This window comes from Poecilia mexicana, unplaced genomic scaffold, assembly GCF_051168715.1.
Source record: "Poecilia mexicana isolate PSO_F unplaced genomic scaffold, ASM5116871v1 scaffold_4, whole genome shotgun sequence".
In the NCBI taxonomy this organism is placed as follows: domain Eukaryota; kingdom Metazoa; phylum Chordata; class Actinopteri; order Cyprinodontiformes; family Poeciliidae; genus Poecilia; species Poecilia mexicana.
Window position 1 is genome coordinate 1,478,709 of NW_028263373.1, and position 14,211 is coordinate 1,492,919.

General features: G+C 36.7%; 2 protein-coding genes across 2 annotated transcripts; one reads left to right on the plus strand and one right to left on the minus strand.

Moving 5' to 3' along the window:
- Window positions 1-92: 92 nt before the first annotated feature.
- On the minus strand, window positions 93-2,261 carry smim7 (small integral membrane protein 7). The gene is made up of 5 exons (XM_014972696.2): window positions 2,157-2,261; window positions 1,923-1,964; window positions 1,780-1,832; window positions 1,560-1,650; window positions 93-568 (listed from the first exon to the last, which is right to left on the minus strand). The coding sequence occupies exons 1-5, from the start codon at window positions 2,180-2,182 to the stop codon at window positions 553-555; spliced, it is 228 nt and encodes a 75-aa protein (XP_014828182.1). The 5' UTR covers window positions 2,183-2,261; the 3' UTR covers window positions 93-552.
- Window positions 2,262-3,402: 1,141 nt separating this feature from the next.
- Window positions 3,403-13,386, plus strand: tmem38a (transmembrane protein 38A). The gene is made up of 6 exons (XM_014972701.2): window positions 3,403-3,790; window positions 8,026-8,182; window positions 9,067-9,251; window positions 10,093-10,180; window positions 11,229-11,346; window positions 12,290-13,386. The coding sequence occupies exons 1-6, from the start codon at window positions 3,664-3,666 to the stop codon at window positions 12,494-12,496; spliced, it is 882 nt and encodes a 293-aa protein (XP_014828187.1). The 5' UTR covers window positions 3,403-3,663; the 3' UTR covers window positions 12,497-13,386.
- Window positions 13,387-14,211: the final 825 nt, after the last annotated feature.

Below are 14,211 nucleotides of genomic sequence, written 5' to 3' on the forward strand. Positions count from 1 at the left end.
GTTTAAACAAAGTTTTGGATATTATCTGTGTTTTTAGACCAAAGTGATCAATTGACTTTTTTAAATACATTTAGAGTCAAATAACATCTGAAAACAGTAGGAATAGTTATTTTTATTAAGTATAAGGACCTTTACAATATCGTGTATATACAGCATTTCTTTTCTTACAAGTCACATGAACTGATTTTAAAGAAAGATATTTAAATCTGATACTTTTCACAGACTATCTGATGAATAAAACTAGGAATGTGTCATGTCTGTGAAATGTAAACTAGAATGAAGTTCCTAATAAAGGTGAGAATTTATTATGCTCATTTTTAATCTGAAGTACACAGATGATGTTATAGCTGAAGCTAAAAAAATAAAATGTAACATCGTTTGAAAGAAAATAAATATGATTCAGGTTATCCGACTGAGCCTGAAATACAGTGAACTTTTGGGGAATTTAAACATTATTGCGATTTTAAAAGGGTAAAAGTGTCCAGGCATGGAGAAGTTTGTAGCATCTGTCTGAAACGTTTACATCCTGGATGTGCAATTCAGCCAAACTGATCACGATCCAAAGAGTCTGGGAAAAAAAACAAGATTTACAACATTAGCAGAATGTAAATGGTGTAAATATGGAAAGACAAAACGATCATAATCCTCATTCTAACACTGCAATGCAGAGCATCTGTAAGGAAATGTTAACCCCTTGTTGACCAATCTTGTGAAGTCACCTAAAACCAGCCAATGTGGGACATGTTTACCATTAATTAAATTATACTGAAAGCACTTTGGTACCATTTCTTGGTTCGCCTTAAAGGAAACTATACATTTTAAGTTCCCTTAAACTATAAAGGTATAGTTTGGATTATTCTAGATCTATTAATGGCTTTAGGATTTTTTTTCAGATTATTTTTTTTTGCCCTACTGAATAAAACCTTCGCCCATATTAAGCTCGGCCATGTGTCTCTGTGTTTTTGCATAATTAGGCTTATGCAAATTATGCTAATTTGCATAAGCCTAAATATATGTTGTTTATTCAAATTACAGTTTAAAATCTGTTTAAAAGAAAAAATGTTTTGTAAACATTTTGCTGTCATACAATTGTGAATAAATTTTGGTAGTAAAAGATTAAATACACAAACAGCCATTTAAAATGCACCTCCTGACACAAAACAAGGACTTTTTTAATTTGTACAGAAAAATAAGGCAACAGCTCTTAGTTTTTATTTTGTAGCACTTTTAGAACAAGAGAAACAGCCTTCAGTTATAAAATTATAACAAGGTTTTATTCAGAAAGTTATTTAGCTCAAGTAAAATGAAAATGCTTCATTTTAAAGTGAATTCGTTTCTTTTCCTTGTTTACATCAAACCATCATTAGGTATGGTTTGAAAGAGTATTCAAACCGGGAAAGAGCATTAGCGCCACGCTCAGAAAATAATATTGACCATTTTCTTGGGACAGTATCCTTTATTTTGTCACCATTTTTTGATTTTGCAGCAGTAAAAATTAACCCAGTAACATTAACCCACAGCTGTAAAGTCCAGAAACAAACAAGCAGATAATTACTCACAGAATCATGCAAAACATCATGAAGACGTTCCAGAGAGCGATGAAGATCCGGAAGTACCGCAGGCTGAGGAGGAACTCTCTGATGTTGTCACCTATTAGCAGGCAGGAGACGCAGAAATGTCCAGATGATTCAGTTAAATAAAATGATTCTACAGTAAATAAACATTATTAGTAAAAACCTAAAGGTTTCAGTCCAGTTCTTAACTTCCTCTTACACAAACCTGTTGTTGGAGCTCCGGACTCATCTGCAAATCCATGGGACTCCTTCCTCTTTCTGAAAAAAAAACAAACCATCAGCTGCTAGCCTGAAGCTAACCGGTTGTTAAATTAGCTTTAATGTAGTTAAAGTGGTGGCTATACTAACAGCTTGAAATTTAGCACAGCTCCTGCATTCACCAGCAGCGTCCTAAAGAGAACAGAAGGAAATATTGTTGTTAACCAGAAAGCTAATGCCAGCGTTAGCTGCTGGCTGGCAGTAACGTCTCACGACATTCATCGATGTTTTCCCGCTAATCCGGGAAACAGCAACACACTCAAAACAAATTTAGTATATAACTTTCTGCTTTGTAAACCAAAAGTAAAAACATTTATAAATTACCCGAATATTAACAGATCCCCGAGCATTTTCTCCACATCACAGAAACACCTTACTTCCTGGTTTCTTGACGTACGCGGGAACGTAACCAATAAAATTTTAGAACGCTATTACGACGGGTAATGGTTTCTTTGCCCTGGATTTAGATTGTAAGGCACAGCAGGCGTTTTACGATTCGCAAAAAGTTGCAAAAAACGCGACGTATACTTAGAGTAATCTGAGTTGGATACTTCGAGTGTCATCTGTCGTCAATGTAAAGACTGAAGCAGATGAAGCAAAGCAAAAAACGTTAACTTATACCTTTAAGACATGCTGCAGGGAGCACAATACAGGAGAATGGGCTATGAATGACGTCACACTGTGTTAACTGCGTTAGAAGGATTAATTTTCAGCATCTTAACTAGAATATTTTATCCTTAAGAAATTATGTTGTCAAGCTGAATCAAAACCTACTTTTTAAAATCATTATCTACATTATTTGAACAGTATAATAAAAGAATGCTTTATCATTTTTTCTCACACATTTTACAGTCTTTTATTATGTTTGTTTTCAGCTGCAGATAAAATGCAAAAATCATTACAATGCAAGGAAGATGCTAAATGTATACATATTTAAGCTTTTATTGTACTTATGTTTAATTATAAAAAAAGGTAATAATTATCAATAAATGATATTGATGTGACAAATTGTAGTACTTTAGTATCTTGATTTAACAGAACTGAAAAATAAAATAGCTGCTTAATAAAAAAGCAGAAATACATAAATAAATAGAGTAATAAGTAAAATAAGACATAAAATAATATGCTTTTAACACAACACAATAAATGCGTTATATTTACACTTTAATTGAGTCTCTTTTCGGCCTCGGTAGAAACAAGAAATGTTTTGTCGCCCTCCAGTGGAGAGTGAATATTATTGCTATTTTCTTTTTCTTAAAAAAAAAAGGATAAACGAATGGATTCATTTGAAGATAATATCAAATGGAATGGATGGATTTTATTTACTGTTCCTGTGCCTTTGACTAGATTATCTTCTTCCGGAATAACAAACACCGACGGTTTGGATTATTCTAGATCTATTAATGGCTGGTGAGACGATAATCATCTGATACGGATTTAGGATTTTTTTCAGATTATTTTTTGCCCTACTGAATAAAACCTTCGCCCATATTAAGCTCAGCCACGTGTCTCGGTGTTTTGTTATGACCCTCAGCGGGGTTTAACCCTTTAAACGACCCAATTTTCCGTTTTCCTGAAAACCTCCCCGTCACCTGGAGAGCGGAGCAGCTGCGGGATGGAGGCGCGTAAAGGAGGATGAAGAGGCATCGGAGAGCCTGTGGATGTTTCGGGTGGTATTAATAGGAGCGCTTGAGTGTCGCAGGCGTTACTTTCGAGACTGGGGGGCTTGGTGGAGGCTCGGCGGGCTTCTCATCCAGACTGCGCAGTCAGAATTTAAAAACAAACACAAAAAAAGGGACAAGGAAATAAAAGGGATTTTTCACTTGGCAACATGGAAAACGTACTCGCGGTTCTGAATTTGGGCGATTTCGCGCAGGCTTTTTCCAAAATGGGAATGTTTCCGGTGTTTGATGTCGCCTATTACATCGTTTCCATCCTCTACCTCAAGTACGAGCCAGGTGAGTGTTTTCACTTAATACACAATAAAACGCAGTCAGTCCAGCCGCAGAAATGTGTCGAAATGCTGCATTTTGGAGTAATTTAAATGAATTCACTCAGTTATTTTAGTACAGAGTCACATTGTAACCTTTCCTTTTAAAGCATGACCTGTTACATAAACTGCAGCTGCAGCTGAACTGAGTTAAACCGGGTTGGTTTTCTTCACTATTCGGCTTATTTGAGCAAGAAAGTCTGCAGAAGGATGAAACCTGAGAGAAGAGAAGGCCTGTGCATGCCAGCAATAAATAGAAGAGCCTGAAATAGACAGAGTCAGTGCCGCTGAAGACTCTGTGTTGCACTGTTTCAGGCCTCAGTTTCCTCTCCACTAAATTTCAGTGAAAGTCCTGATATTGTCTGCTTTATTTTGGTTTACTGGAACATGTCATACTAATAAAAACATGCAGATCAGTTGTCTTTAGCCTCTGTTCTAAGCAGCTTGCTCAGTTTGCATGTATTAGCATGATGCCTTATCATTTAGTCATGTGGGGAAAAGTTTCCTCCGTGTTTCGGTTTTGTTTTTTAAGGTAAAATTTCAGTCCATTTGAACTTTTACAGACCTTTTATAACACCAAATAATCAATAAAAGCTGCAAAATATTTTCTGTTCCTGTCACACTTATGTCATCATGACAGTTAAAGCTGCTGCAGTATTTAACTTTTGAATATGTTATTTTTTTACATATTTGTTAAAACTGTCACCATGTTGTGACAGTAAAATATGAGACAGTCACTCTGTGAAAAGATACATTTCTTCCACTTACTCCATGAGCTGCTATTGCCGTCTGAAGAAATGCACCAAAACCAACCAATCAGAGTCAGGAGGCGGGTCTTAGCGCTGTCAATTAACCCATCTACAAGCTGCTAAATGTGTTAACGGCAGAGAAACAATTTACCATCACAGGAAAACAGTTTGTCTGCCGCCATCCCATCAGTGGCTATGCTAACCAGCTTTAGCATTCATGACAGGCCATGATAGCTGCAGTAGCAGAGAACAAGGAAATTGTGATCGACAGCGCTAAGACCCTCCTCCTGGCTCTGATTGGCTGTTTCTAGCTTGCAATGGGAGCACTGGGAGAAGGCAGAGGAGCTAAATCTTTTACAGATTTTCTGTCTCATACCAAACAGGACAACAAATGTATCTTAAACAAAACTAGAATACAAACTCTCCTTAACAAGTCAGGAGGCATAAAATAATAAAGAAATTAATGTTAAAACTGAGGAGCAAATCATACAATTACAGACTTAAAACATTTTTAGCTAGTTTAAAGTTAGCAGACAGTTGTCTTCCTGAAAGCTAAGCTATCTTTGGAGTTAGCTACAGAGATGCTACATGTAGCCAGCTAACTGTAGCTCCAAAACAAAGCTACTCCAGTGAATTAACACGTTTTCCTGTTTCATTAATTAATTTAAAATGAGTTAGCTAGCTACATGTAGGTTTCACTTTGACATATTATAAGGAAAGAAATGCTGTCAAAATGTAAAAAAAGAAAAAACAGAAGTAGATGTTGGTTTAAACGTCATTTAAAGAGTTTTTATTTTACTGAGGTTTAACTCCAGCATGCGGCTGTTTTCTGTCCTGAACCTGAGCTCATTTTCATACCAATAATTTGACAGTCAAATGCCTTCTGCTGCCAACCCAGCGTGTGTGAGATCATGAATGAGTCTTTCAGGCTGAAGGAAGAGAAGACCGGCAAGTGTGGGGTCAGAGGTCAGAGGTCAGGCCCAACAGTTGCGAGGAAGTCATGCTGGATGTATTTATAGGCAGGGCAGCATTTTCAAAGATCAGATTGCTCTCGCGCTGAGCACCATCGGACCATGACCCCCCACCCACCTGTTGCTGGAGATTTGCTCCTGCAGCTCAGCTTAATGTCGTCGCTCCAACGAATCTATAATTATTATCCGTACCGTAATTATAAAGTTATTCCAGTTAAGATGTGGTTCCTCCTAGAGGTTCATGTTCATCCAGATTTAATTAAAATCATGGTGCAGTTACCAATAAATATTCGTCTGTCTGATATTATTTGCAAAATAACATTTTTTGGTATACCAGGGGTGTCCAAAGTGTGGCTAGGGGGCCATTTGTGGCCCTCTGGAGGGTTTTGGGCGGCCCAGATGGTCTGCTAATCTGGTCTGTGACCATAGGTGGTTGATGCAGATGGACCCTTTTTCAACACAAAACCCTGGAAGAGCTGATATGACAAGATGTTCAGTATTATTTTACTTCTAGTAGCATTCCTCCAACGTACAAACAGTTATTAATATTTTAACAGTTTGTTAATGGATTTTATCAACACATAAAAACGTCATGTGATGTCACACTTTTGGGAACTTTGTAACTCCGTATATAACTGCCATGACTGTTGCTATGACAACAACAAAAAAAGTTACAGGCTCAGTACTAGCTCTGGTCTCCTTCCTACCTAATTTATAAACAATATAAGTACATTTCAGCCTAAAATCAATCGGGGATAACCGATTATTTATTGGGATGTAAATGAAAACGTGTTGTAGTATCAGATTGTAACTCTTTGATTTTACAAAGTAAAATTGAGAAATTCATTAATTATTAAGTTATAAACAATTGAAAATATTGTAATTAATCTGTACTGAAACTAAATTCAATCAAATGTAATAACAATCTGACCCTCAGGAAACAGTTTTTACAGTGTAGCCAATAAACTACTGTTTCTAACTCTTTTACTCCAGAAGCAAAGTTATGTTTTTGTGTTAGACATGAATTTTACATGTTTTACTTTGTCTTCTGTTGTCTTGTATGAATCTGCTTTTGTTTAGTTTTTATATTCCACACCAGGAACCATTGTGGAAATTATTTTTTCCATATGGTTGAAACGTTTATTATTTATCTACTTGGTGCTCAAACAGCATCATTACAGCGACAATAAAAACAAACGGAGGTAAAATGGAATATGACAAAAACTAACAAAAAAATATACTGCAACAAAAAATAGCCACCTTAAAACAAGTTAAAAACATAAAAACAACGTACCGTGTTTTAAATCTGGTACTTTTTATTAATATTAAGGAACAGTTAATTGAAAACAATCTCCAATATTTTGCTGAAATATTACTTTTAAGTTAATCTTTTGTGTAGAAAACTTGTTTTTGTTAACGTTCTAAATATTTGTCGAGGATCGGGGATAACTGTCTTTTAAACGGCTCTAAGTAACTTAAAGTGGAGCAGCTTGTCTCTGAGGACAGTCTGGGTTCATTTTATTGTATTTTTTCCAAACATTCTCTTAGTTTTCAGCTTTAATTCTTTATTTTACTCTCAGCTGAAGGTTATTTTATTCCAGGATCATTACTGCTTTATCAGGGTGTGACGTGAAACACGAGGCTGGGTGTCGACAAAGATACGACCCACAGGGACACCAGGAAACCACTGATAATATGTTTATAGTCTTTTATTAACAATATGGCCGTTGGATGCTGACAAGAACTTCATAATTGTAAACATTTTACTGCAATTTAAAATAAAAATTATTTATAAACACTGGCTGCTTTTATTTTTGATGTGTAAAACCTGCAGAAAAAGGAACTAATTACTGAGTTATTAATATCTAATTATGAAGACTGAATGCTATATATATATATATATATATATATATATATATATATATATATATATATATATATATTTAACGAGTGGTTTTCAAAGTGTGGGTTAGGATAACCTGGGAGGCCACAGGACACTGAGTGTGAGAGTCAAATATGATTTTTATTTTCATCATGATGTTTAAAAACACCAATGAATGACTGACATTAGACAGCTCAATATATTAAAAAAGTACCAATATATTTTCTATTTAACTGAATATACCTTTTAAATCATCAAATTTGGCAATACAATGTAATTTAAAAACATAATTTTAGAAATGAATGTGATTATGTCACTTTGTGTTTGAAAGTAAAAATGTAAAATAATTACATATATTTTACGGAGGTCAAGAGGTCGCCATTACTTGTAAAGTTCAGGAACCTCTGGGTTGAACTGGTTTGGACTTTGAGCGCGTCATGTTGTCATGCTACCACTAGGAGTCGCCAAAGTAAAACTTTTTATATCTCTGCACTTTTCTCCCTCCGTTTATTTGCTTTCTTAGTTAAAATGAGTTTTTAAAACCTTGTTTCATATTTGTTCTCAGTGTTGTGAAGCATTTTAACACTGTTTTCCTCTGCAGGCTCGGTTGAGGTATCTCGCAGGAGTCCTGTGGCCTCCTGGCTCTGCGCCATGCTGTACTGCTTCGGCAGCTACATCCTGGCAGACATCATGCTCGGGAGCAGCCCACTCGACTATTTCCAGTACAACAGCCACATCCTGCTGGCCTCAGCCGTCTGGTGAGAGCACACTCATCATCTACAGATGATAGTTTATACAAGTTAGAGGATTTATCCGTTAATATTCAGGTTTTTAAGGGTGCATTCACACCAACCGCTGTATTTGAACTCCGGACCGACTCTCTGATTTGGACCAAAAAAGTGAATTCTAGTCCATGTAAGAACTTCAGTATCAGTTTGGTTGAAGTGAACTCTGATGCAGTTTGAATGCATATGTGAATGCAAGTGCTCCAAAAGCAGGAAGTGGACTACAGCGCAGGACATTCTTGGTAAATGTAACCAAAACATACATGCTAATCTAGCGCTAGCAGGAGAAATGGCTCGTGGACAAAAGTGAAATAATTCAACCACTAAATTTTGTTTGTTTCCATTTTGAGAAGGAAGTTGCGCTCAGTGTCTTAATCTGAGGTTTTCATGTTGTTTCCTTCAGTGGTTCTTGTCGCAGCGCCCCCCACAGGTGAGGAGGGGAACAGGATTTTCATAGAGTTCAGATTGTTTGACACAGTGCAGTTTGAAATAGAACAAAATCTTTTTGGTCTCATTTCTGGTGTAAATATCTTGGTACGCTTGAAATAAAACAAAACTAAATTGCAAGTAACTTTTCAGCAAGATAGAGAAGCTCGTTTTAAGTTAATAATTCCTTAATATTGATGAAAAAGTTCTAGTTCCACCGGCTGATTGTTTCCCTTATAACGTGGGAAGAGAAATGTCTTGTTAGAAGTGAAACAACCTGCGAAGCTCCAAAGGTTCTTCTCAGTTAGTTTTGTCTCATTTAAAGTGAACCGAGATATTTGCACCAGAAACTCGACCAGAACTCCTTGGAGGTATTTTGTGTTTTTCAGTGCTGGTGCCGTTGGTGACTCTCCTCTGTTAAACCTGAACAGGTATCTCATCTTTTACTGCCCCCTGAACCTCTTCTATAAGTGTGTGGCCTTCCTGCCGGTCAAGCTGGTGTTGGTGGCTCTGAAGGAGGTTGTCCGCACCCGTAAGATCGCCGCCGGCGTCCACCACGCCCACCACGCCTACCACCATGGCTACTTCATCATGGTGATCGTTGGATACGTCAAAGGTCAGTCAAAGGCAATTTAACAGATGTGTTTAAATTACATTTTCTGAGTTTAGCACCTCTTTAGATCCAGATTAAAACAGGATTAGTTCATAGTTTACAGTTTAAATATTTTGAACCGAAGTCTAAAAATGAACAATTACTTGTACATTTTTAAAGGATAGCTTAAAGCGAGTAAAATGCTTGAATTTCAATTAGGAAAGTGCTTAATTTATTCCTCCATTTAAGTCTAACAAGGCCAAAATTTGGAAAACATTATTTACTGTTGAATGTGCCAGATTAAAAGTACCTTTTGAAAATAACATTTTTCAAATTTCTGTGTTAAAAACTGTTTTTATTGCTCTGATGTAGTATGTCTTTAGATTACATGTTTTCATTTGCTATATGTGGAAATTCAACATAATCAACAGGAAAAATCCTTGTACACGTCAGACTGTGTGATGTAAAGAGTTTCACTTCAGTTGGTTTCAGTACTGGGTCCAAATCTGAAGCATGATGTCACAGTTCTTCACTTTTCTGACTAAATTCACCATTTTCACATATTTTCCAGTTGGTTTTATATGAAAGCAGAAAAACTACAAATGTTAAAATGTGATCGCTTCAGAGTGTAGAAATAAAAGCAAATTTTTATAGGATTATTTGTCGAGTTTTTATCTGTGGCCTGTTTATTTATTGTGATTTTTGCCGTCCATGCTCATCAGTCCTCTTTCTTGTTAACAACAACTAGTGTTAAGTATTTATTCCATCTGCTCTCGTCTCTGCTGTCCAGGCTGATGATAAAGAGGACAAAACAGACCTTTTCTCTCTTGTCCTAATTTTTTTCATGCTATTTTTATCCTTTCAGGGTCTGGAGTGGCTCTTATTTCCAATTTTGAGCAGCTGCTGCGCGGTGTGTGGAGGCCCGAGACTAATGAGATCCTCAACATGTCATTGTAAGTGACAGAGTGAAAACTTCTACTGCCTTTTTAATTTTAAGCAGTGTATAAATATAGCTTTCACTCACCTCAAACTGCACTTTAAAAAAAAGTAATAAGCATTTTTAAATTAGTTTTGTTTCATATTTGGGTTTCATCTACTTCTAAAAAAAAACTACCCAACTGTTCCTGTAGCAATAACTTCATGTTTTCTGGTGTCCGGAAATTGTTTCAAAAATAAAAGGGCACTGCGCCGTTGCCTAGCAACCTAAGCAGAACTCCAGAATGATTGATCAGCTGGTTTACAGCTTCATGCTGCTGGAAAAGGCAAAGTGTTTTGATGCTGACTTACTATCCAGAAAATTAGGTTATTATAATTCACTAAAACTAACGAAATATCGAAAACTGATATTGAGAAGACATTTTTGTAAACTGAAATAAAAACAATAATTAATGGGAAAAAACCACAACATACTGGAATTATAAATATAACATTCTTCATTGAATGAATCGGTTTATAGCTTCTCAAACTGATGTGAAATTTTAAGAGTTTTTCCCCAAACACAAGCAGTTTATGTCAAATTATGGCACTCCATAATCCTCTGGGCAGCGCTTATGCTAGTCTGCAAAATGGCAGCTGGGAGAAAACACCAGAGTCAGTTAGTAGTTCAGCAGTAACTGAATACTTTTTTTTTCTGGAAATTATGTCTTCTGTTGAGTATTCATTTCCCAATCACTGTATACATAATCACAATACTTCTGAACCTAAAACGGAACCAAAGTCTGAAAAAACTAAAACTACTACAACTAATAAAAACTAAATATTCAACTAATAACTTACACAAGCTAGCAAACACTAAATTAACTCAATTAGGAAAACAAAAATTCACAATGAAATAAAAATAAACAATGGAAAACTATTAAAACTCTGCCAGAAACCAGTTGGTTGTGCAGGAGGCTCCACTTCTGCTTTTCAAATGTGTACGGTTGTATGATTGTTCAAGGAAGCATAATAATTTTTGTAGGTTGATGAAACATTTTCTGAGCTTTTCTTTGCTCTCGGCAGCCCGACTAAAGCCAGCTTGTACGGAGCGATTCTGTTCACCCTGCAAGAGTCCCACTGGATGCCAGTATCCAAGAGCGCCCTCATCCTCGTCTTCACCCTCTTCATGGCCACGACGAAGGTAAAACCCTCACCAGAAACCAGGACATCACATTACGTACGGCCAGAGGCGAGTAGAGTAGCCAAAGATTATTCTCAAGTAGGAGTAGCACTACTTCAACATACTTTTACGAGAGTAAAAGTAAAAAGTAGCCGTCCAAGACAAAAAACACAAATACATTAACTAAACACAAGTCAAAAGTGGAATCGTCCAGTCAGGGATGTCTCAGGAATCCACCTCTTCCATTTTATTAATGCTGTTGTGTTTAGTGAATTGTTGAAATAGTTTGCACTTCAGGGTTACCGTACATATCTGTCAGAGGTGGGCAGAGTACCCAAACATTATACTCAAGTCAGAGTAGCACTGCAACATATTTTTACTAAATTAAAAGTAAAAAGTAGCCATACAAGAAATTACTCAATAAGAGGAAAAACGTATTTGGTAAAAAGTCTATTGAAGTATTGAGTAACTGATCAAATATCAATAATTTAATATTTAAAAATTACATCATCAGACGGACCAAAATATAAAGTTAAGTGGAAATATTTACATTTTATGGACCAAAATGACAAGAATTCATATAAGTAACCAAAATCAGGCAAAAGAAAATGTTTCCAAATCGGTTTCCATCAATAAAAAACTAAACTTTAACAGAAACTGCAGGTGTGTGTCTGGCGAATTTTTGGTTAAAACATGTTTGTTTTTCATTCAGTGGGCAGATAATCCAGAAATTTTACTCAAGTAAGAGCAGAAATACTTTATAATAAAACTACTCAAGTAAAAGTAAAAAGTACAACCAAGTGAAAAAGTATATTTTTAAAAATGTTATTCAAGTAAATGTAACTGGTTGCTACCCAACTTGATTAGATTAATGGTCTGTAACTAAGTAGCAGGTGAACCGATCGACACCAACCGGAAGCGAGAGTTCAGATAAAGCTGAAGTTGTGGGTGTTTTGTCCTCCAGGTGGTGATGACGGCCCGCCACTCTCACGGCTCCCCCTTCAGCCTCGTCGAGTCCTGGACGTGCCACCTGCTGTTCGGCTCTCCTCTGGGCGGCAGCGAGGAGGACAACCATCATCCTCCCGCCGGCGCCGCTCCGTCTTCACCGCTCAAAAGCAAAGAGGAGCTGAGCGAAGGCGCTCGCAAGAGGAAGGTCAAGAAAGCCGAGTAAGACGAGGCTCTGGTGAAACTGCATCGGACTTGATGCCGCCCGACTCCCCTTCCTTCCATAAGGACAGGAGCAGTTTGATCTCTGCCCGGACGAGACCCTTTTTATTGGAGCATCATGGTGCTTTTTGCATTTTACAAAGCTGGAGGACTGTAAATACCAAGGCAAACGTTTCACACAGCAGCCAAACCTGGACTCAATTATGAGTCTGGGAGAATCTGCACCCTGCCCAGCGCTGCTTGGTGACCCAGCGGCGGTTCAGGAGCCACATGGCAACAAGGCCATGGTGCCGCATCCATACTTTTATTCCTTAGAACTGTATGGAGCTAAATTTGGGCCATAAAGTTTGTTCAAAAGAATAACAAAACTAACTGAAAAAAGGCTTGAAACAAAAAAATATTTAAACGGAACAATTATTTGAAACTGAAAAAAATGAAACAAAAAAAGATATGAAACCAAAATAAAATATTTAAACTGAAAGAAAAAACAGATTTCAAACTGAAAAAAATGAAACTCAAATACACTGAATCTGACAAATAGTTTTGAACATTTTCTTCAGTTTCACATCCTTCATTTTCAGTTTGAAATCTTTGTTTTCATTTCAATTTATTTTCCAATTTCAAATAGTTTTTTCATTTTCATTTATCTTCAGTTTCAAAGTTTTTTTTTTAGTTTCAAAATAATTTCAGTTTCAATTATTTTTCTTTTGAACAAAACTTTACGGCCCCATTTTAGCTCCATAGAATTGGTCAACTTTTGTTATTCAGAAAGAAACAAAAAAGAACAAATTTATTCAACTCTCCATCAGAAATTAAAGGCGTTATGGAGGTTAACATTCTTCCTGTTTTCTGAGATGAAAGCAAATTTCTATGAATAAATGAAATCAAGAGAAATATTGTGTTATGGTGTTTTTTGTTCGTAAGGGAGAAAACAACTATTACTAACTGATTAATATGTGTCAGTGTAATATTTTGAATTTCCAGCCTGAGGTTTAACTTTTGGAGATTGTCCATCTTTGGTTATGGTGACCCCTTACTGACTCAGTGATTTTTGATAAACACACTGATTGTCTGTTCTGCAGTTCAAGAGATTTCTTGAAAACCGTTCATTGACTAAGTGTGCATTCACACCAGCCAGGTTTAGTTCACTTTAATCCAGTTTGTTTGCCTAGAACATCTGGTTCGTTTGGGGAGGTTTGAATGTGTAATCAACCCCCCCCAAAAAAAAAAAACTCTAAAGGTGTTTTCACACCTGACAGTCTGGGAGATTTGGTTCAATTTGGGATCAAAGTTGCAACATTTGTTAAATTGATGTGATTTTCTCGGTCAACCCAACCAAACCAATTGAAAAACCTGTTCTCCTTCTCGCCTGTGGGGGCGCTGCATCAAGAGCCACTGAATGAAACGACACAAAAAGACGCTAGCTTTACCCAGAATGCCATGCACTGTTGTAGTTCACTTCCTTCTTTGGAGCGGTCTCCGGTTTGCTTGTCGTTGATATTTAAACCACACTATGGTTGACTTCAACCAAACCGAGATCGAGGTTTGTAGTTCACTTTAGATTTTGATTAGCATTCACACCTCCCCAAACAAACCGGACTTTCTGCACAAATGAACTGGAGTTGGATTAAAGTGGACTAAACAAGATTTCTCTTTTCTCTTTCGCCGAAGAGAAAATAGAAATCCTCCAACTGCTAAAATCTGACGCCGCTCTCTTTT

Bases quoted from the DNA above. Each gene is read 5' to 3' on its own strand.
- smim7 (XM_014972696.2), bottom strand. From the start codon at position 2,182: ATGCTCGGGGATCTGTTAATATTCGG. The intron at 1,965-2,156 runs GTAATTTATAAA...TGTTCTCTTTAG, and splicing joins GGGGATCTGTTAATATTCGG to GACGCTGCTGGTGAATGCAG. The intron at 1,651-1,779 runs GTTTGTGTAAGA...GCCTGCTAATAG, and splicing joins GTCCGGAGCTCCAACAACAG to GTGACAACATCAGAGAGTTC.
- tmem38a (XM_014972701.2), top strand. From the start codon at position 3,664: ATGGAAAACGTACTCGCGGTTCTGAATTTGGGCGATTTCGCGCAGGCT. The intron at 9,252-10,092 runs GTCAGTCAAAGG...TTATCCTTTCAG, and splicing joins GATCGTTGGATACGTCAAAG to GGTCTGGAGTGGCTCTTATT. The intron at 11,347-12,289 runs GTAAAACCCTCA...TTTGTCCTCCAG, and splicing joins TCTTCATGGCCACGACGAAG to GTGGTGATGACGGCCCGCCA.